Genomic DNA, 21,685 nt, shown 5'->3' on the forward strand with positions numbered 1-21,685 from the left:
GAAATTAAAAAAATCTGAACTCAGTGGATGGCTTTCTGCTAGATAAAAATGCCCAAGTGTTATTGTTAATCTAAGGGATTTGAAAATTGAAAATAAGTACATGCTTTTGGTGCCTCAGATGGTAAAGAATCTGTCTGCAATGTGTGAGACCAGGGTTCGATCCCTGGTTGAGGAAGATCCCCTGGAGAAGCGAATAGCAATGCACTCCAGTATTCTTGCTTAGAGAACCCTATGGACAGAAGAGCCTGAGGGGCTACAGTCCATGGGGTTGCAAAGAGTCAGACATGACTGAGTGACTAACAGTTTTCTCACTTTTTGAGGTAATTAGGTTTTCATCTAAGAATTAATGAGATAGAGACAGTGGGCAGAAGGAAGGAGCAGGAAGTCTCCACTCTAATTGCTCCCTCTGTAATACAGACATCCCACATGGGGAGTGGGTCCCAAAGGAACACACAAGACATCTATTCTCTCTTCAGGAAATGGATGTCTCTCCTTTTATCAGAGACCAGACTCACTGTTGGCCTGAGAGACTGAATGTGACAAAGAGGTGTCTTCAAATTCTCTGGTTTCAGAGCCTGGCCCTCATGTTCCACAGCATCTAAAGTAAAGGAAACAGGAGGGTGGATGTGGAGCCGGGATTCCAGCCCACGTCCACTCTTTCCCTTCTGCCTGTAGGTGCCTTCTTTCTAGAACACTGTCTTCTCCTCATCTGATGGGCTATACATACCATAGGCAGGTGAGAGAAGATGGGAATTAGGTCTATTTGAGTTTGGACTAATATTGACTTTGCAGATTTCATGGATTTTCTCAAGATATTCCCTAATTAATGATGCTGAACCTTAAAAACCTTCATCGGGATGGCATTGTTGTCATATTGCAGACATAATTTCTATTGAAAGACTGAATACTACATTGAAATCAGATAGCTGTTTTTAGTATTGCTAAGTGCCTGTTCCTTTTTCTGATTAAGTGTTATCATTTCCATCTTGTCTCAGTGTATTCCTACCAGACAGTTCTTAGTTTTCCATTGTTTCTATTGATGATGCAGAAAACATTTCTGTGAATCCTTTTAATCAATAGGTGATTCCAAACTGCTGTAGGTGCAGGTCAGCCAAAGAGAAACTCCATGTGGAGTAAAATTGCATTAAATCAGAATATTAGCATCTTGAGTGAATTTTTAAACAAGAGTGAGTAAGAGCAGTCATTACATTGGGGACTTTATATATATATATATATATATATATAAGCATTAATTCTCATAAGAACATAAGATATATTATACCATGAACATGGGCACAGAGGAGATTTAAAGATTATTTTTCAAAATATTCCAGGGTTACAGAGTGGGGAGTAGATTTGGAATTGAAACTCAGATAAATCCAAGTGTAGGCTTTATTCTCTGCTTTCTAGTCTATTCTGTCTGTTGTGTCATCTCTTATCCTTCTGAGGAAACAAATGACAAATAAATGGCTGAATGTCACTCATTAAATAGTAAGGACTGGACTGACTCCCATCTAGAAGGTTTTTATGTATAATACATAGATGTTATCCCTTTCCCATGGGTCCTGTGCAGGTATTAGTGTTTTGGGGAAAGCCCATCTCAGTGAGACCGCTGTCTGACCTTCCAGGTGTGACTAGATGTGAAGATGAGGAATCACACTCCAGTGACCGAGTTCCTCCTCATGGGAATCCCTCACACACAGGGGCTGGAACACGCGCTCTTTGTCTTCTTCCTCGCCTTCTACCTGCTCACTCTTGTGGGGAACCTGCTCATTCTCCTGGCCATCCTCACTTCCTCCAACCTCCACACCCCCATGTATTTCTTCCTGGGCAACCTGTCAGTGTTTGACATCTTTTTCCCTTCCGTGAGTTCCCCCAAAATGATGCTCTACCTACTGGGGCGAAGCCGGACCATCTCTTACCAGGGCTGCGCCTGCCAGCTCTTCTTTTATCACTTCCTGGGCTGCACGGAGTGTTTCCTGTACACCGTGATGGCCTATGACCGCTTTGCCGCCATCTGTCACCCCTTGCGGTACACGGCCATCATGAACCCCAGGGTGTGCGCCATCTTGACTCTGAGCACCTGGATGGGGAGCAGTGTGCATGCATCTGTCCTCACATTTCTTGTGTTTAAGTTACCCTACTGTGGCCCCAAGAAGGTGGGCAATTTCTTCTGTGACATCCCGGTGGTGCTGTCCCTGGCCTGTGCAGACACCTCTCTAGCTCACAGGGTGAGTGTCACCAACGTAGGTGTTGTGGCACTCCTGTGTTTCCTTCTTGTCCTCACTTCTTATACTCGCATCGTTATCTCTATATTGAGAATCAGCTCCTCAGAAGGCAGGCACAGAGCCTTCTCCACCTGCAGTGCCCACCTGACTTCCGTCTTGCTCTTCTATGGACCTGTGATCCTCATTTATCTCTGGCCTGCCTCCAACCCTTGGATGGATTCTGTGGTTCCGTTGTTCAATAATATTGTTAACCCTTCCCTGAATCCTTTGATATACAGCTTGAGAAACAAGGATATGAAGTTGGCTCTGAGAAAAGCACTAATCCAAGGAGTACATACTTGTGGAGCATAAAATACTATGTCATTATCTGTGCTTACAGATTTGCCTTGCATTTATATTGGGCATGTGGTCTCTGAAACCAGCTGGGGTGAATGGCTAAGTGGCATTTGGGATAAATAGGTTGAATGGAATTTTTTGTCATTAAACATGTATATATTTATATAAATTTGTATTCAAGAAAATCTTTATGGCACTTAAAATGTGCCAGGTACTATGCTATGCACTTTATTAACACTGACATATGTTATTATGAGAATTTTCATATAGAGTAGATATTATTATCCCAATATACAGAGGAGTGTATTAACGCACTGAGAGGTTAAGGCACTCCTGCAGTGTCTCTGAGATAGAAATTTGCTGAGCTAAGATGTGAATGCAAGGGTTTTAACTTTGTGCTAATAACGTTGCCTCTGTATTGTCATAACTAGAGCACACATGCTTACCTCTTCCAGCAACTTCTTTTCAATTTGCATGAAGTAGTTTTCATTTTTCCAAAAAAAAAATCTGTTGTCTACTCAATTCATTCCATTAAATTTATCATTTCGTCATCTATGCTGTGATGCCTGTTATGTACTTAAGTCTGATATAAAGAAATTCAGTTACATTTCAGAAATCAGAAATGTGCTATTCTATCTAGTGACAGGTATTTTCGTTGATCCTCTAGACTTAGGTCAGTGTATCTGCTCTTTACAACCGTGCTTTGAATTCTGTAGTATGAATGCAGATTTTCTACATTAAATCAAAGACGGAGTTTGACTTCCAGAATTCCTGGACCCTCAAAAATAGTAATAATTTTTTTCCTCTTGAAAATAAATAGATTTGAAGAAAATAGGAAAACTGTAAAAAAGTAAAGTGACTAGAAATTACAAATTAACCCTACCACCTAAATAATAATCACCATTAACATTCTGACATTTCTACTCTCTCTTTAATGAGTGACTAAATTGGAACTAAATTTTATAAAATCCTATTTACAACTATTTCATGTACACCTATGTCATCCATATATCTATCTACATATGTGTATTTATACATTTGAAATCATATTTTATATATATATGTTTATAATCCTGGTTTATTTCAATAATGTATCGAACCTTTTCCATTGCCACAATTTTTAACCAGATTTATTGTGATATATTGCATATGCCAGAGAATTCACCCATTTAAATTATAGGAGTCAGTGTATTTTTTAATATATTCACAGACTGTCCACCTTCACCATGGTCAATTTTAGAACATTTTTATCATCACAAAAAGATATCATATATGTTTTACAGATCACCTTCTCATTACCTCCATCAATTTCAGCTCTAAGCAACCATTAATCTACTTTCTATAACTATAAGTTTGCCTGTTCTGGACATTTGATATAAATAGAATCACATAAAATGTGTTTTCTGTGACTGATTTGTTTAACTTAGCATGTTTTCAAGGTTCATCCATGTTGTAGCAGGTTCCTTACCACCTGCCCCCATCTCTTATGTGTCTAAAATCCCTAGTTCCTATAGTTTCTGAGGTCACCATATATTATTAAATACATATGTATTTATGATTATACTATCTTCTTAGCAGATTAAACCTTTTATCATTATAAAATATTCCTTTTTATCTCTAGTAACATTTTTTGTTTTAAAGTCTATTCTGTCTGTTAGTTTAACCATTTCAACTCCCTTGTTGTTGCTATTTGCATGATATCTCTTTTTCTATGCATTTGTTTTCCTTCTGTTTGTATCTTTGAATCTCAAGTGTGTCTCCTGTAGACAGACTGTATTAGGGAAAGTTTTTTCTGCTCCAGTTTGACGATCTCTGCCTTTTGGTTGAATTTTAATTCATTCACATTTTAATGTTAATATAGATATAATTGGATTTATATTTGCTATTTTACCTGTTTTTTGTTTTCTATGCCTCATTCTGTGTCTTTTTTGTTCCTCTATTTCTCCTTCACTTTAAAAATTTACTTTATGAAATAGTATTTTGATTTACTTAATGAGTTTTTCACTATTTTGTTGATTTATTACCTTAATAGTTGCTCTGGGACTTACCATCTTATATCTTAACTTATCACAATCAGTTTCAAATGTATACTAAATAAATTCCAGAGCAATGTAGAGACACTACTTCTATATATCTCTATTCATTTCCCCCTCTTTTTGTGGTATTATTGTTAGACATATTGCATCTATGAATGCTACGATTCCAACAAAACATGTTATAATTATTGCTTTATATAATTTCATGGTTTTCAAGAAACTGAAACTGGGGGAAGTATGTAAAGCAACTGTGTATTTATAGCTTTTGTTATAATAACCTTCTTACTTATTTTTGGCTTTCACCATTCGTTTCTGTGCTTTTGAGTTATCCTGTCATTTTCTTTGCCCAATATAGACTCTCTCCCACCCAACTCTTGTTTGCTATTATTGGAAAGTATATTACAATTATATGTATATATATATTGCATGCATATATATATATATATACACCAGTTTATCTTCGAGTTTATTCATTCTTTTTTCTGCCAATTTAAGTCTACCATTGATTCCCTCTAATAAATTGTTTATTTCAGTAATTGTACTTTTCTACTCCAGAACTTCCCTTTGGTTCTTAAAATTTTTAGCCATTGATATTCTCTATTTGATTTAACATTGTCATTACACATTCCTTTGCTTCTTTAATTATGGCTTCCGTGGTGTTGGAGAAGACTCTTGAGAGTCCTTTGGACTGCAAGGAGATCCAACCAGTCCATTCTGAAGGAGATCAGCCCTGGGATTTCTTTGGAGGGAATGATGCTGAAGCTGAAACTCCAGTACTTTGGCCACCTCATGCGAAGAGTTGACTCATTGGAAAAGACTCTGATGCTGGGAGGGATTGGGGGCAGGAGGAGAAGGAGATGACAGAGGATGAGATGGCTGGATGGCATCACTGACTTGATGGACGTGAGTCTCAATGAACTCCGGGAGTTGGTGATGGACAGGGAGGCCTGGCGTGCTGCGATTCATGGGGTCGCAAAGAGTCGGACACGACTGAGCAACTGATCTGATCAGTTATTTGAACATATTTATAAGGACATTTTTTTCCCCTGCACTACGGATCATACTTTTCTGTTTCTTTGTATGTTAATTGTTTGTTGAAAACTGGATATTTCAGATAATATATTTTAGCAACACTAGGTACTGATCCCTACCTCCCTCCAGAGCATGTTAGTTTTTTGATCAGAGGCTGACTGAATAATTTTAATGAATTCTTTCCCGGCAGTGTTAAACCTCTCAGGATGTTGTTCCTCAAGGTGAGGTAAAAGCCTGAGTATGCCCACAGCCATCCTGAATACTGATGTTGGCAGGGCTCACTTTGATGGATTCTTTCCCTGACCACATCCTTTTGTGGAAATGTGTGTATGTGCACATCCATTACTCTTACTATTCCTAAGGCATGTAATAATGATGGTGATTTATTCAAGGTCATTTTGGATGAGGAAATAGGAAAGAATAGAAACACTTTACTTTATGAGAACACTTTACTCATAATGTAAAAAAGCACTTAATTAGGACCCAGGAAAACATCTGGATTCTACCTGGCTGCACTAATAATTATACCCTGTGTGGTCCTGAACAAGTCCTTTTATTCTGTGACCTTGGTTTCCAACATTTATAAAATGAAGATGTTGGACTAGATTATCTTTAAGCATTCTTTCACATCTGAAATTGTGTACCATCATCAGTTCAGTTCAGTTCAGTCGCTCAGTTGTGTCTGACTCTTTGCGACCCCATGAATCGCAGCATGCCAGGCCTCCCTGTCCATAGGAACTATTATTTAGAAGCATGTGGTCATGGGTGAAGGGGGAAAAAGGTGCCCAGAGGCCTCCTAGTTTCTGATTTTGGTGAGGCAATGACTACCATTTGCAGTACTACCTCTTTTTTAAATGAAAAAAAAAATTAAGATATAATTGCCATGCAACCCTGTGTAAGCTTAAGGTGTATGTGCTGATTTGATTCATTTATATAGTGCAATATGATCACCACAATAGCATTAAGTAACACTTCTCTCATGTCATTTAATTATCCTTTCATTTTTTCCTGGTGAGAACAACTGTGCTCTCTGTTTAGAATTCAGCCCTTGAGATTGGCCTCTGAAGCAAAGCTTCCCTAGTGGCTCAGCTATAAAGAATCTGGGTGCAATGAGAGAGACTTGGGTTCAATCCCTGGATTGGGAAGATCCCCTGGAGAAGGAAACAATTACCCACTGCAGTATTCTGGCCTGGAGAATTCCATGGACTGTATAGTCCATGGAGTCGCAAAGAGTCAACTACTGAGGGACTTTCACTTTCTGAAGCAAGGTAAAATTCCTCATATTGGCCAGAAGATGACACTGTTGGGGCACTGATGAGCTAGATTCTTCTCTGCACCGATTTAGGCTGCAATAAAGATGGCTGAGTCCTTTCACTGTTCTCTGAAACTACCACAGCATTGTTTATGGCTATACCCCAATACAAAGTGGTTTTGGTGTTAAAAAAAGAAAAATGTTTGAAAAGGAGATAGTCTAAAAAAAAGATCTCAGAATTGAATTGATAGGATAAAGAATGGTTGAAATGATTAGAACTGTGGGAGAGAGGTCTGTGAAGCTCATGGCTTCCTGATGACACTACCGTGTGTGAATATCTTTCTGGAGCAGCGGTTTCAAATCAGTGATTGTTACATGTTGGTGTCACTATATGCACTGTTTGTGTATAGAGATTAGATACAAGAGGTAATACAGGTAAGAGAGAAAGGCTTGATGAAAATGGCTGGCAGAGGTCACAGGGCCCTTCATCTTGTTTACAGAAGCCAAAAAACCCCCACTCTGATATTAATACGTGTATTCCCCCTCCAACTCCCAGCTAACTGAGAAGAGAACTGAACATTTTCCTTGTCATAGAAAAGGACTTGATCTCCTTTATTAAGAAGCCCCAGGGAATTAACTTTGCATAGAAATTGTGTTGATGACATGATACCAAGTATTAGTTTCAACAAAAGGAAACAACAGAGGGACTTTGATAGCTACAGAACATTATTACTTTGTCATGACATAAATATTGAAAAAATTTATACTAAATCGGAAAGTTCTGTGTTTTGGAAGGAGAGAAGCACTTGTACTTTTGTCTTATTTAGTTTCAGAGGCAGAAACTGAACTGCTCCTATCTTTCTCTCTCTCTTTTCCTTTTCTATGCTGGTTTCACATAACTCATCTTTTTTTCCCCTAAAACAGTTCTGACATAAATATAAATCTTTCTATTCTCCAAGCTCAAAGTGCTGAGTAGACTTGAAACTGATGAATGCAAGAAACAGTTTAATAATTTTTCCTCCACTGTAATCCTTGGTTGCAAGTATGAACAATTATATTTTTGTTTCATTTATTTTCATTTATTCTCCTACTATTTCTCATATTCAAACTTTTAAGATTTTCTTTGCACTAACTGGTTAAATTCTTGAATTTAGCCTTGAAAATCTTGCTGCTTCTATTAGCAATTGCTAGCAAAGGGAATCTCAAAAAAATGAAAGGGAGAAAAGGTTCCCCTTTTTTCTTTAACTGTAGTAATCGATACCATTCTGTTTTGTCAACCCCCTTTTGAAAAAATGTTAAATAAAAACATTCACAAAATTCTGTTTTAATAAAATGCATAGTGCTGCATTTCTGTCTTTGATTTTTATAGTTTGTCTTGTAAGCATTACTTTAATAATGGAAATTTTTAGGACATCCATCTGGAATGGAGAAATTTTCCTATCCTCTAAAATGCATCCTTTAATGTCTAAAATGTTTGGTTTTCTAATTGGCTTTTAGTTGATAATTTGTTATGTTCATTTTTGTATTTAAATGTGAATCTTTATTCTTCTGGAAATATAAATTACTCTAGATATGTATTATTAGGCAAAATTGCTTTCTTCTTCTCCCCATATTCATGAAGGTATAGTATAAGTCTACTATTCCAATGTGCTCCCCATTTAAACAAAGGCTTTGAAATACTTTGTCTCTTTTAAATAAATACAAGTCCTAGTGGGTCGCTATGGAGCCCTACATGCTTCTCCTTTTGCTCTTGGAAGGATGCGAGTAACTGGGTAAGCAAAGAAGCAGGGGTGGCTCTCTGTCTTCCTCTTCCCACCTTCTTAAATAGGATGGATACCCCTCATAGCCCACTGGGAAAGGGGATCTGTAATTTTCTTTATTTCAGGTTGCCTTCTAAACACCTCTTTTCAACTGCTTTATTTTAAAATATGAGTTTCTTTTCTTTGCCTTTAAAAAAGTTCATGCCCAAAGTTTTAACCTAAATAAATGCTTAAAAAAATAAAATTTGAGGTCTTCATTTTAAGATAAAGCAATAATACTTTAGGACAAGATGGGAGAGTATTGCTATGTTATATTGCCTTTCTAAAGCAGGGAAGAAACTGAGATTATATGCATATGGATGAAATACCCTTATGAAATAAGGGTCTCAATTGAGAGGATGGTTAAATGTAATAGTTCATGATCATGTGGCTGTGTGCTCAGTCATGTCCTGCTCTTTTTAATCCCATGGACTGTAGCCTGCCAGGCTCCTCTGTCCGTGGAATTTCCCAGGCAAGAATACTGGTGTGGGTTGCCGTTTCCTTTGCCAAGGGATCTTCCCGACCCAGGAATTGAAACTGGGTCTCCTGCATCTCCTACATTTTCTGTTAGTGAATTAAATACATTCTGTGGCCATAAAATGGATTTTTTGGTAGCCATATTAATTAAGATGGCTATCTAGATTTATTGATGTGAAAAAAAAATAGTTCAGGGAATAGAAAAATTAGAGTACAGGATGATAACTATAATATTACTTCACGCGTGTAAATCTGTGTAAGTGTGGGCATATATAGGTGTGCTTGATAGATGCCCACCAAAATTATTAACAGTGGTCATTTCTGGGAAGTGGAACTTTTACTGGATTAAAAATAATATTTTGTGTTTCTCATTCTTTTTTCATCATTAGCACCTCATAAGACCATTATGCAGTTTTTTAAAAAGGAAGAAATAGTAATTCTCTTGAATGGATCTTCTAGTAATTGTTCTCTCCTGACGTAAGAACACCTGATATTGTACTCTTCTGAGCCCACAGATAAAGATAAACAGAAGGAAGCATGGGGAGCTCTCAACATACTCTCAGCAGTAAAAGTACTAAAATGAAAAGAAAGGTTTCTAAGGAAAGTCCTAAGATTGAAATCAGAGGGTGGGAGAACAACAGCAGATGCAGTCCTAAAAATTTCAGAAAACTGGGAAATAACTTCTAAAAGAAAATGCTTAGAAGTTATCGGCTTTTATATTTTCTTTTCTTTTTTTGTGTGTGCTATATTTTAGATAATTTTCAAAGTTAAATCTTCTGGTTCAGTAATTTTTTCTCTTTAGTCCTTTATTCAGTCATATATTATTGAATTTTTAAATTCAATAATATTATTTATATAAGATTTCTGATGATTTCTTTTCACAACTTTTCTTTCCTTTGTTTAGAATTTCCTATTCTTATTTCCTAATAATATTATCTGTCTAATTTTCTCTTTGATATTTTTATTGTAAATTCTTTTTGATGGCCTACTATTTTTTATTTCCTAATTTATAAGTACTTCTGATTTTTAAGGTTTTTGTGTGTGTCTTTTCAGAATATTGTTCTTTTGAATAGCTGATGAGAAAGCTGATAAAACAGTTCTTAATTGTGACTCTTTGCTGAATGGTGATGATTTTGTAATATTAATGCTGGTCCTTTTTGAAATGTGGCTCTGGCCTGGAGTTTGGGTTGTAGAGCTCTGGCCCCAGGTCAGATCGGTACTATGGGTGTCCTGGCTGTTTCTTGTTTGTAGAGAATTCTTCTTCATTATTTTCATCTTAAGATGTATACTTACTATATTTTTTCCTATAATTTCTGTGTGTAGAGAAATAGATCACACTTTCAGTATGTACTTACTCTTTGTTCTAGAATCAGAAGCCCGAGATTTATTATTTTTTTATATCTTAATAAGCTATTGATACATTTGCTTTTTGAACACTCTGTAATGACCAGTGGTAAAACCTTTCAACTTTAAAGGAAGGGGTGGGTATGACTCATTGGAGCATAAATACACTGAAAAATTTGTGTCTTTTCGCTTTCTTTGCCTAAAGAGGATAAAGCCTAGATGGGAAAAAGTGAAAAGTAAGAGATAGGAAGAAATGTTGACAACAGGATGACTCCATAGGACTTCTAAATAATTTTAAAAGGGTGCACAGTAATTAATGTCAAGATCTGGAAGTGGATACAAGACAGTACCAATGAGTCAGAGGCCAGCACATGTCCCGGGGAGCAGATCACAGGAAAACATAACGACTGTGCTCTAATCACACGACTGTGAGATCATCTGACTGTATCTTAAAGAGATAAGAGCAAACCGACCCTCATTTCAACATTCACTGTTTGACAACATATCTCAATTTCCTTCATATTATCTTTTATCTCTGAGGACATTTTAGTGCCTTTAAAGGCACTTAAATGAGTAAATTTTCATTTCTGATCATCTCTCTGGTTATTTGTTCCTAGATAGATGTTGCTGCAATGACTGAGCTCTTGGTGATTTGCTCCTGTTGGCCCAATGCCTGTCATTAACAGTGTCTGAATTTTCACCCTTCCTTCAGTGGAGGCAATCCAGTTTCCAATGAGAAACCCAACTGAAAATCTGTTGACTGGGTGATAAGAGAAAAAAGGGGCGATTAAGGGCCTAGAAAGTCTCATCTCAATGTTTTTCACTGTGCTCTGCGCTGTGTTCCTCAGCCACAGCCTACCTTATGCATCAACCCTCTCCCTCCCTGTTTCGGTCATCTTCCCCAGAATATTGGCTTCCCAGGTGTTGCAGGAGACATAAGAGATGCAGATTTGATCCCTGGGTCAGGAAGATCCCCTGGAGGAGGAAATGGCAACCCATTTCAGTATTCTTGCCTAGGAAACCCCATGGACAGAGGAGCCTGGAGGGCTACAGTCCTTGGGTTCACAAAGAGTCAAACATGACTTACTGACTGAGCACACACTCCCCAGGATGTGCTGGGAAGGGGCTGCTGCTGCTGCTGCTGCTGCTGCGTCGCTTCAGTCATGTCCAACTCTGTGCAACCCCACAGATGGCAGCCCACCAGGCTCCCCCATTCCTGGGATTCTCCAGGCAAGAATACTGGAGTGGGTTGCCATTTCCTTCTCCAATGCATGAAAGTGAAAAGTCAAAGTGAAGTAGCTCAGTCGTGTCCGACTCTTAGCGACCCCATGGACTGCAGCCCGCCAGGCTCCTCTGTCCATGGGATTTTCCAGGCAAGAGTACTGGAGTGGGGGTGCCATTGCCTTCTCCTACTAGGAAGGGGAGGTTTTATCAAATATCCCTCTTCAGTTATCTCCCTGGGAGTTGTCGCCCATCCCTGCCAGTCTAGTGCTATGTACTTCCTGCTGCTCCTGAGCTGTCTGATCATTTCAACACCTGGAACTCCTGGGCAGAGCCCCCTAGAGGGGCTATTTCTCGGTGGGTATCCATGAGGAGAGAGGGTGAGTGATGTCACTGGAGGAACTCCAAGGACTTCACAGTTTGAAAAGCAGACTCGCAGAAAACCATGAATTCAATACTGAGCTGATCTATCTTTAAACATTGACACAGGAGAAGAGGTACAGCAATTACAGCTCATGCATCCCTAGTGAGAATTCATCAGACAGCCCAAGCACAGGCTTCCAGTCTCCACCACTGCACGACCATGCTTGTCTTTAAGACATGAAGCAAACCATCACAAAGAAGCGGGATCCCCTGTCAGTCATGTAAAACTTTGTGGGTGTGTGATTTGCTCTCAATTTTGTTTTCTTTTCATTGTTGTTGGTTTTATGCAGCTGGATCACATTAACTATGTTATGCAATAGAGAATCTCAATAACCAGGTTCTGGTTGCTCTGAGAAATATTACCCAGAACCAACTGATAACAAGGAAAAAAGGTATTTTAAACTATGATCATTTGCCAGACTTTCTCTCTCACAACAGAGTTAGTATTTTCACAATCAAACAGAACACTAGTCCATTCTCCGTGCCCCCCTCCCCCACCTTCTCCCTTTAAATTCTGCCTCTTCATTTTCCATGAAAGTAAGCAACACGATTAACAATGAGTCATAAAAATTTCAGTTGCTTCATATGGCTGCTTTGGAAATATAAGATTAAACCCCCTGGTACCAGTAGCTAAATTATTTCAATAGTAGAGTCAGTGTGCATGAAAAGGTAGCATTTAAACAATAAATGTTGTTTAAATAAATAAACGAAAATATTGCTTGAATTTTGTTCTTTTTAATAAAAAACATCTGGGTAGAAGATAATGTAAGATAATTTTCACCGTGTAAACACAAAAAACTACCCTACTATGCCAATTTCCTGTTTTTCTATGTGCAGTTTGGCTTTATTCCAAAAAAAAAAAAAAAGGATCCTTTTATCTAGAAACTGTCATCTATTTTTACTTCATGAATAGGAACTGAAAAGATTTAATTGTAAGTAGAGTTTCTTCTATAATTTATTGAAAATCGCTATTTTTAGATAAGGGAAATATCCTTTTTGGTGAATGTTTTTGCAGTGATGAAGTCTCCCTTCCCATGTTTTCTCCATAGAGATAAGAATCAGTTCTAATGAGGTGGGTGAAACTGGAGTCTATTATACAGAGTGAAGTAAGCCAGAAAGAAAAACACCAATACAGTATACTAATGCATATATATGGAATTTATAAAGATGGTAATGATAACCTTGTATGTGAGACAGCAAAAGAGACACAGATGTATAGAACAGTCTTTTGGACTCTGTGGGAGGGGAGGAGGATGATTTGGGAGAATGGCATTGAAACATGTATAATATCATATAAGAAACGAATCACCAGTCCAGGTTCAATGCAGGATACAGGAAGCTTGGGGCTGGTGCACTGGGATGACCCAGAGGGATGGTACGGGGAGGGAGGTGGGAGGGGAGTTCAGGATTGGGAACACGTGTACACCTGTGGCGGATTCATGTTGATGTATGGCAAAACCAATACAATATTGTAAATTAATTAGCCTCTAGTTAAAATAAATAAATTTAAATTAAAAAAAAGAAAAGAATGAAAAGTTGTTTAGGTCAGGGGCAAATCAAATGATAAACAGCAATTAAATTCTGTTAGTTACATAATAAACTCTAGTTTTAAGATGTGATTAATAGCAAATTTCTACATGTGGGCATAGGATTTAGGAATGAAGTTAAAGACATAGTACTAGATTAAAGCACAGTCCCTTGAAAGTGGTTAAAGAAACAATAGTCATGTTTCCTCTAGAAGTTCTGAGTATTCCCATTTATTTTTATGAATTGTTTGTTTTTTAAATCTTTTATTTGGAACACATTTGCTTCTCAGGCTGGAGATCAGGGAGTTTAATGACAGGGTCACTCAAATTCAGTAGCTGAGTCAAAGAATCAAAGAAGGCTCTGATCCTGGGCTTCTGTTCTTGGCCACAAATAATTGTAGCCTGCGGGTGAGGTAGGCTGAGAAAGCTCAAGGCTTGCCTTCTACTGAGAGAATTCTTTGTGTGACAATACCACTGCAAATGTAAGAATAATGGAAAAAGAAGAGAGAGGAAAAAAAGACCAACATTAGGAAAACCTACTCTCTGGGCTTAGTACACATTTGAATAGGTAGTAGGTTAACTTCAGGAATGTTCAGGCAAAGGTACAATCTATGTGGAAAGGACAGGGATGGTGGGGGGAAGAATTAAAAATTCCTTTTTTAGCTCTAAGAGCCAGAATAATGATGGCTGTTTTACGAGTATTATCTCATGCTGCCAGTATCCACAGGAAGGAGGTATTATTCAGAACTGAAGTGGAGGAAACTGCAACCTAGGAAGTTCAACACGCCCAATGTCACAGGCAACAAAGTATTATTTGTAGGAATTCAACGCAGGTCTGTTTCTCACTGCTATTGTATGTCCAAAGTGCGCTGCTGAATGAGGCCCGTCAGAAAAAAATGCATGCAAGCTAAAGGAGGAGAAATCAACTTTCCCAGGATGGCCTCATGGAAGAGGCACTATTTGGGAGACACCTGACAGAAGAGCTTAGTAGTGGTTTATCCGACATTCCTGGACCCACAGCACAGTTTCATCTGTAGACCCATGAATAGAAAGGTCTGCAAGGGACAGGCTGGGAAGGGCCTTTTATGATATGTCCTTTTGTATTCATCCTCGAAAATCCCATGGACAGAGGAGCCTGGCAGACTACAGTCCATGGAGTTGCAAAGAGGTGGACATGACTGAGCATGCACACACACACATACACACATTCATATTGCAGGCGTGGGGATCAGGCGCTGTTATGAAAATGTGATATGAACCATTATAAACAGGGAGATGCCCTCGGCTGACCGGGATTCCATTTAGAAGGCTATCAGTGTGTGACTGAAGTTTTGAAAAAGGTGATGGCAATTAGGAAGGAGAGCGGATGATAATTAGGGAAAAGTAGATAGAGTAGTGGATCTTCATTGATGATCAAGTGGAGTGTGAGGAAAAAAAAGGAGTGCTCTTGGTTGCTGAAGAGGGCATTTGATTATGTAGCAAAGTCACTAATCAAAAGATGGAAGGGGGAGGGGAGATTGTAATTTCCTTTGGGTAATATCTTTATCGCTTAAAAAGGCTCTGTTAATTGATGAAGAATTACCTTTTTTGTCTTGTGCTCTATAGAAAGCTTAGCTTGATATACACTTGGAAAGCATTTATGATGCTTCTTTGTATATATTATTAGGCTGAAGTTGGGAAGAATTTTAAGCGAAGTTACTGAACTATATTTCATAAACCATCAGTTCATCTATAAGCAACTTGGATTTGTGAAATATCATAACAACCTGAGGATAAAATAATGTACGTTGAAGAAGCCTTAACAATTACCTTTCTGCCCACTTCCATGTCTCTGCATACTAAGAATTGGTGAATAAACTGAAGGTCAAAATAAAATGTTGATTTTATCACTAATAAAGGTGGAATAAAAATGCAGGAGAATATCTTAATTTTCTCCCTCCAAAACCCTGGAACCAGTGGCATCTTGGTTTGCCCTCCCCCATCCCCTGAGGTCTGGGGGAAAGCAGAACATTCAGTTCAGGCAGCTGGTTGCCAGGCAACCCAGGGAGATCTGCCTGCATCATCCAGCAGCCCATCTCACCAGTCTCTCTTCAGCACAAAACATAAATTAATTGAATATCAAGGACACACTGTACTCGCAGCCCAAAATGCCTTCTCTGTTCAATTTCTCATCACAGATTATGTCTACATTTTTCAGTATAGCTCAACAGAAGCAGCTCTAAAGTAAGCACTCACAATAGTGTGGAAAAGTGCCAAGTAATATACTGCTAACAAAATTAAATTGTATATGAATACCAATTCTGAATATGAATTTTCTTATTAAAGTTTCATAAAGAATTAGATATAAATATGAAATATCTTTTCATTGTATGTTAAAGTCCAAAGAATTGCAGGTCCAAAATTCTGTCTTCCATGATTTCATACCCATCTTATTCTAAGGCTGAGGGGCTTTATTTGGGGTCATGTTTTTTCTTCCGTGCCCAATGTCTGGGCTTTCTCCGGATGGAATGGGGTGAGGTTCCTTTGAAGTGAAAGTGAAAGTTAAAGTGAAGTTGCACAGTTGTGTCCGACCTCTTTGCGACCCCATGCATTGTAGCCCACCAGGCTCCTCCCTCCATGGGATTCTCCAGGCAAGAGCACTGGAGTGGGTTGTCATTTCCTTCTCCAGGGGATCTTCCTGACACAGGGATGGAACCCAGGTCTCCCGCATTCCAGGCAGATGCTTTAATCTCTGAGCCACGAGGGAAGCCACTTCCCAATTTTAATTGCCCTAACATGACATCTTTTAATTAATTTTGACTTTCCTTAGTGGGTTTTTTTTTTTTTTTCAGTATTCAGAAATTTACTATGGTGACCTCAGAGTCTCCAGGTTTTATTTAAAGACAGAAACCATGTGCATTTTATTCACTTCCTAACTATTATATTCTTTATGACTCCATGGGCTATAGCCTGCCAGGCTCCTGTGTCCTTGGGATTTTCCAGGCAAGAATACTGGAGTGTGTTGCCATTTCGTCCTCCAGGGGATCTTCCCAACCCAGGGATTGAACCCACGTCTCCTATGTCTCTTGCATTGGCAGGTGAGTTCTTTACCACTGAGTCACTGGGGAAGCCCCAAGTATTGTACAGATCTTACATATGATCAGTAAATATGTGTAACTAAAGAACACATATTCCAGCATATGTTTAACCTATTAAATTCTATTTCTTTTGAGGTTTGTATTGAAGTACAGTCTTTCTACCTCACCTTACCAACAGGGTACCCACATGAATAACTATAAACCATGTCTCCCCTGAGAACATATCCTCCCCTCTGCATAGGCGCTGTTGTTGTTCAGTCACTAAGTCATATCCTACTCTTTGCAACCCCAAGGACTACAGTCCTTGGACTGCACGTCGGGCTCCTCTGTCCTTTGCTCAAATTCATGTTTATTGAGTCACTGACACTGTCTAACCATCTCATCTTCTAACTTGCTCTAAATTTGATTGTACAACACACTCCTCCATGCCCACCCACTACAAATCTCCCCACTCTGTTAAGGGTTTGCTATTTAATTGTTCTTTGCCTATATAAGTGAGCTTAAGACAAAGTTATTTCCTATCATGTGCTCACAGGTGACAGTTTAAAGAGAATGATGAAGTTAATATTAACATGTTATTGGGCAAAGCCACCATGTTTAGAAGTCTTCTGGGCCCAGGCCATTTGTCTTCAGGACCTCTGGCTAGTACATAGTACAGGAAATCTTGTGTTGCAGAAGATGTGAAATTCCAAAACAGCTCAGGTGGTGTAAGAGTGTAGATTGAGACTAAGTGCTGAATGAGTTGGAGAAAGAAAATTTTGATGTGGTCCCCTAAGAATTCTGGGAAACAGTTCCTTTCTAATTCTGCTGCATTTCGTTCAGGAATGTGCTTATAGGAGACTCCGTGGACTGCAGAGCAATGGTTGAGGACTTTTCAGAGGTCTGAGTTTACTGTGTCCTCTGTCTTGTAATCATATTATGTATTTGTGTAGTACTGAGATTGATGACGTATTTCTGCCCCAGACTGAGGTTGTTGATGACACATATATACACAGGGATGGTCTAGTCTTATGTTCTAATGCCCATCAGTCTGGGTCTGAAGGGCATCAATAATGTTTCCACAGTTAAACTTATCTATTCCCATAATATCATAAACAACCCTGTGTTCAATGGTGAAATTTAGGTCCAAGAACCTTGTGCTTTCTGTCTTGAAAAATGTTGTCTCTGTAATATGTCTATCCCGATGGTCCACTTTTCTTCTATATCCTTATGATAAATACCTCCTGTTATTTGGGGGACTGGTGTCCTTGTCTGTTGATTCATATCTAGTGTTTGCAGCTAGCTGAGATCAAGCAACTAGCTGAGCAAAAATAATTTGTATTTTTAAATTTGTTTTTAATTGAAGGATAATTGCCTTACAATGTTGTGCTGGTTTCTGCCATAGAACAAAGTGAATCAGCCATAAGTGTACATATGTCCCCTCCATCTTCTACCTCCCTCCCACTCCCACCATATCCCACCCCCTAGGCTGTCACATAGCACTGAGCTGAGCTCCCTGTTTTACACAGCAAGAAGTTATTTTTTTTATTTCTTGGATAATTCAGCAAGGATTTCATGGCAAGAATAAAATGCCTTTTTTTCTGTCCCATCGTCATCTCCCGTCTGCATTTTTTCCTCTACCCATACTCCCATTTCCCCAACCAGAAGGGTTGGTCCACAGTTATGAGGCAGCTCTATAGAGACACAAAATTAGTATTTCAGAGTTGGAAGGAAACTTCGACGTGACCTAGTTCAGTTTTGCTATCTTATGCATTTCCTCTACTAAAAAAGCGGTTCTCCTTCCTAATAAGATAAGGTCTTAGTATGCTTATCTTACCCCATGTGATTCCAGCTAACAGCCTTTGTCACATTCTCAACAAGATAGGATCATATATTTTATTCAGTTTGTTAGCGTGACATTTTAATATAAATGTCTCTTTGTATACATTTAAATATAAATTTTATATTAAAAAGAGAATGGAAAGCTCTCCCTTATAGTAGGAAGCCAGTTGGTAATTATAGTAGGAATGATTAAATTAGAAAAACATTATTTGGCAACTACCATAATAATCAATTCTGACAGGAATCATCCATGGAGGTTACAACTATCAGTTTAAACTTTGAGGAGTAACAGGATATTTACATAATCACAAAGTACCCCTCTTTCCCACAAAGATCACAATTAATTCTGAAAGTAAAATTATAACTTTATTCTTGAGTAATCTGGCAGAAATGATTGGCATTGACCTCACTATTAAAGGGACAAATGTATAGTAAATACCTCCTGATATGATATACTAGGAAGAACAAAACATTTCTGAGTTTGTCCTGCCCAAAATGCATAACCTGAATCTAATGAGGAGGAAATATCAGGCAAACTCAAATTAATGGATGTTCCACAAAATACTCAGAATAAAATCTTCAAAACTTTACTGTCCTAGAGTACAAAGCATGACTTAGGAAACATAGTAGATGAACAGAAACCAAACAGAAATGACTTTATGCAATGCATGATCCTGGACATTTTTTTTTGTTTCTACAAACGATATTATTGGAATAATTACTAAAACCTAAAGTAAAGGTGTAGATCAGGTAATAGTATTGTATCAATGTTAACTTCTTAGTTTTGATAACTTTATTATAGTTATATAAGGAGGTTCCTTATATTCAAAAAAATGCACTCTAAGTAAGGAGTGTAAGGAAAAGGGGAATTATGTCTGCAACTCCTCATGGCAACAATGTATTCTGATTTAGAAAAAAAATGTGTGTGTTTGTGTGTATGTGTATGGGGGGACAGAGAGGAAGGTTGCTTTGTGTGTCTGTACAACTTTCACATCAACTCTACAACCGAAGCTTAAAGTTATATTTTTGATATCAAAGCATTCATAGTTAAACTCTTTGGGACATTTGCTTTCATTATGCAGTCTTTTTTCGATAATCTTGGAACACTGTAACTTGAATGCTAATCATTTTGTTGATGAGAGAAAGCTATTTAAACACATTAAAAATCCTTTTTTGAAGGATTGTAATAAATATAATGATAACATTTTTGGAATCTGAATAAAGGGTATACATGGATTTTTTTGTACTACTTTTGTAACTCTTTTGGAACTTTCAAATTATCTCTAAATTTATAAAGTCTATTTGATGAAGCTTTAGGAATGTATCAAGAGAATGTAAAAGCTAGACATTATTTTTTCTTATATAGTTTTTTATGTTTAAAAACTTTTATATGTTTTGTGTCAGAAGTGGTAAAATTTCTGAATCAGAGGTGACCTCTTACAATAAAATACTGAATTATTTTTCTATTTAGTGTTTTTATTGCTATGATGACTTGTCTGGAAATTAATGAAAGTTCTGTAGCATCAAGATCACCCATAAATTCCTCAGTTGGAATTTATAAGTCTGTGCAACAGGAAAAGAACTGATCTGCAAACCAGAAGACCAAGATTCTATTTTTGGTTCTACCATTAACTAAGGAAATTTCTGTATCCAGGCTCTTAGCCTGTGAACCTGGCCCTTCATACAATTATGTAAAGTTTAAAAATAAAATAAAATTAAAAAAAAATAATAAATAAATTTTGGAAGAAAAAAAATCTATGAGTATATCAATGGAAGGTGAAGAATTTGGAAGTAAATAGAAAGGTATGAATAGTTAAAATTACATTTAAAAATACACATTAGAGGAAAACTGTTAGGATAAAATACAAAGAAATTTTCTAAACCATTGTAACTTTTCAAATGTTTATTATTTTTTTGTATCGTCGTGTGTTTCTTTGTAGTGACAAGTAGTAAAATCCTTAAAACAAAAAAGTGTGCGTTTAAAGAACAGAAGAGTGGAGGCTGTAAAACATAAACCTATTTCAGCATCTGCCCATCAAAGTTGGAGATCAGGAAAGAAAATATGGGTATTTATGTTTAGGGAAATGGAAAGCAATTAGTATAAATCCTTGGAGTCTAGAGAAAGGATGAAATGAATGGGATGGGTATGAATGCAGCTGACAGCATCAAGACAAGGCTAAAGAACGGAGGTGACTACAGTAGATGCCCATTATCCTGGGGTATATGTTCCAAGATCCCCAGTGGGTGCCTGGAACTGCAAACAGTATCAAACCTGAATCTGGTGGCTCAGAGTGTAAAGAATCTGCCTCTAACACAGAAGGCCCTGGTTTGATCCTTGGGTTGGGAAGATCCCCTGGAGAAGGAAATGACAATCCACTCTAGTGTTCTTGCCTGGGAAATCCTGTGGGCAGAGGGCTGGCGGGCTACAGTCCACGGGGTCACAAAGAGTTGGACACAACTGAGCGACTAACACTTTATATATGTCTTTTCCTATACATGCAAACCTATGATAAAGTTTAACTTATAAACTGGTCACAGTAAGAGATCAACGATAACTAATAATAAAATAGAACAATAATAACAATATGCTGTAACAAACATTATATGAATGTGGTCTCCCTCTCACTCTTAAAATACTTACTGCACCATTTAATGACTTTTCCATCCTAATTAAACACTTATCACACACTATGGTCATAGCTTTTGTAATTTGAGGTGTGGCAACAAAACTAGTACAAATTTCTTTTTCTTCACAGTTTCTTGGGTATCCGATTCATTATTAGTATTATAGATCACAGCAACCTCAATACAGAACTAATTTTTTCCTTAAGTTGAGAACTTTAACTTTATCACTTACAGGAAACACTTTATGGCTTCACTATGGCTTATCTGTATTGGCAACATCACTTCTCTTGAGCTTTGGGTCCTTACTGAGTAAAAGAAAGGTTTCTTGAACATAAACACTGTATTCCTGGGACAGTGATTCATGTACGTGGCCAGACGGAGCTCGAGATTTCATCACACTACTCAGAAAGGCTGGCTGTTTAAAACTTAGGAATGATCTGTTTCTGGAATTTTTCATTTAATAGTTTCAGACCAAGGGTGACCTGTGG

The 21,685-nt window shown here is 37.8% G+C and overlaps 1 protein-coding gene across 1 annotated transcript; it reads left to right on the top strand.

The window, feature by feature from the left end:
• Positions 1 to 1,587: 1,587 nt before the first annotated feature.
• Positions 1,588 to 11,292, top strand: LOC133241780 (putative olfactory receptor 10D4). Its single transcript, XM_061407703.1, has 2 exons — positions 1,588 to 2,544; positions 11,161 to 11,292. The coding sequence occupies exons 1-2, from the start codon at positions 1,647 to 1,649 to the stop codon at positions 11,238 to 11,240; spliced, it is 978 nt and encodes a 325-aa protein (XP_061263687.1). The 5' UTR covers positions 1,588 to 1,646; the 3' UTR covers positions 11,241 to 11,292.
• Positions 11,293 to 21,685: the final 10,393 nt, after the last annotated feature.

Source organism: Bos javanicus, chromosome 29, assembly GCF_032452875.1.
Source record: "Bos javanicus breed banteng chromosome 29, ARS-OSU_banteng_1.0, whole genome shotgun sequence".
Classification (NCBI taxonomy): domain Eukaryota; kingdom Metazoa; phylum Chordata; class Mammalia; order Artiodactyla; family Bovidae; genus Bos; species Bos javanicus.

Coding starts and splice junctions, on each gene's coding strand:
- LOC133241780 (XM_061407703.1), top strand. CDS start 1,647: ATGAGGAATCACACTCCAGTGACCGAGTTCCTCCTCATGGGAATCCCT. Junction 2,545..11,160: donor GAAGTTGGCTCTGAGAAAAG/CACTAATCCAAG, acceptor TTGGTGATTTGC/TCCTGTTGGCCCAATGCCTG.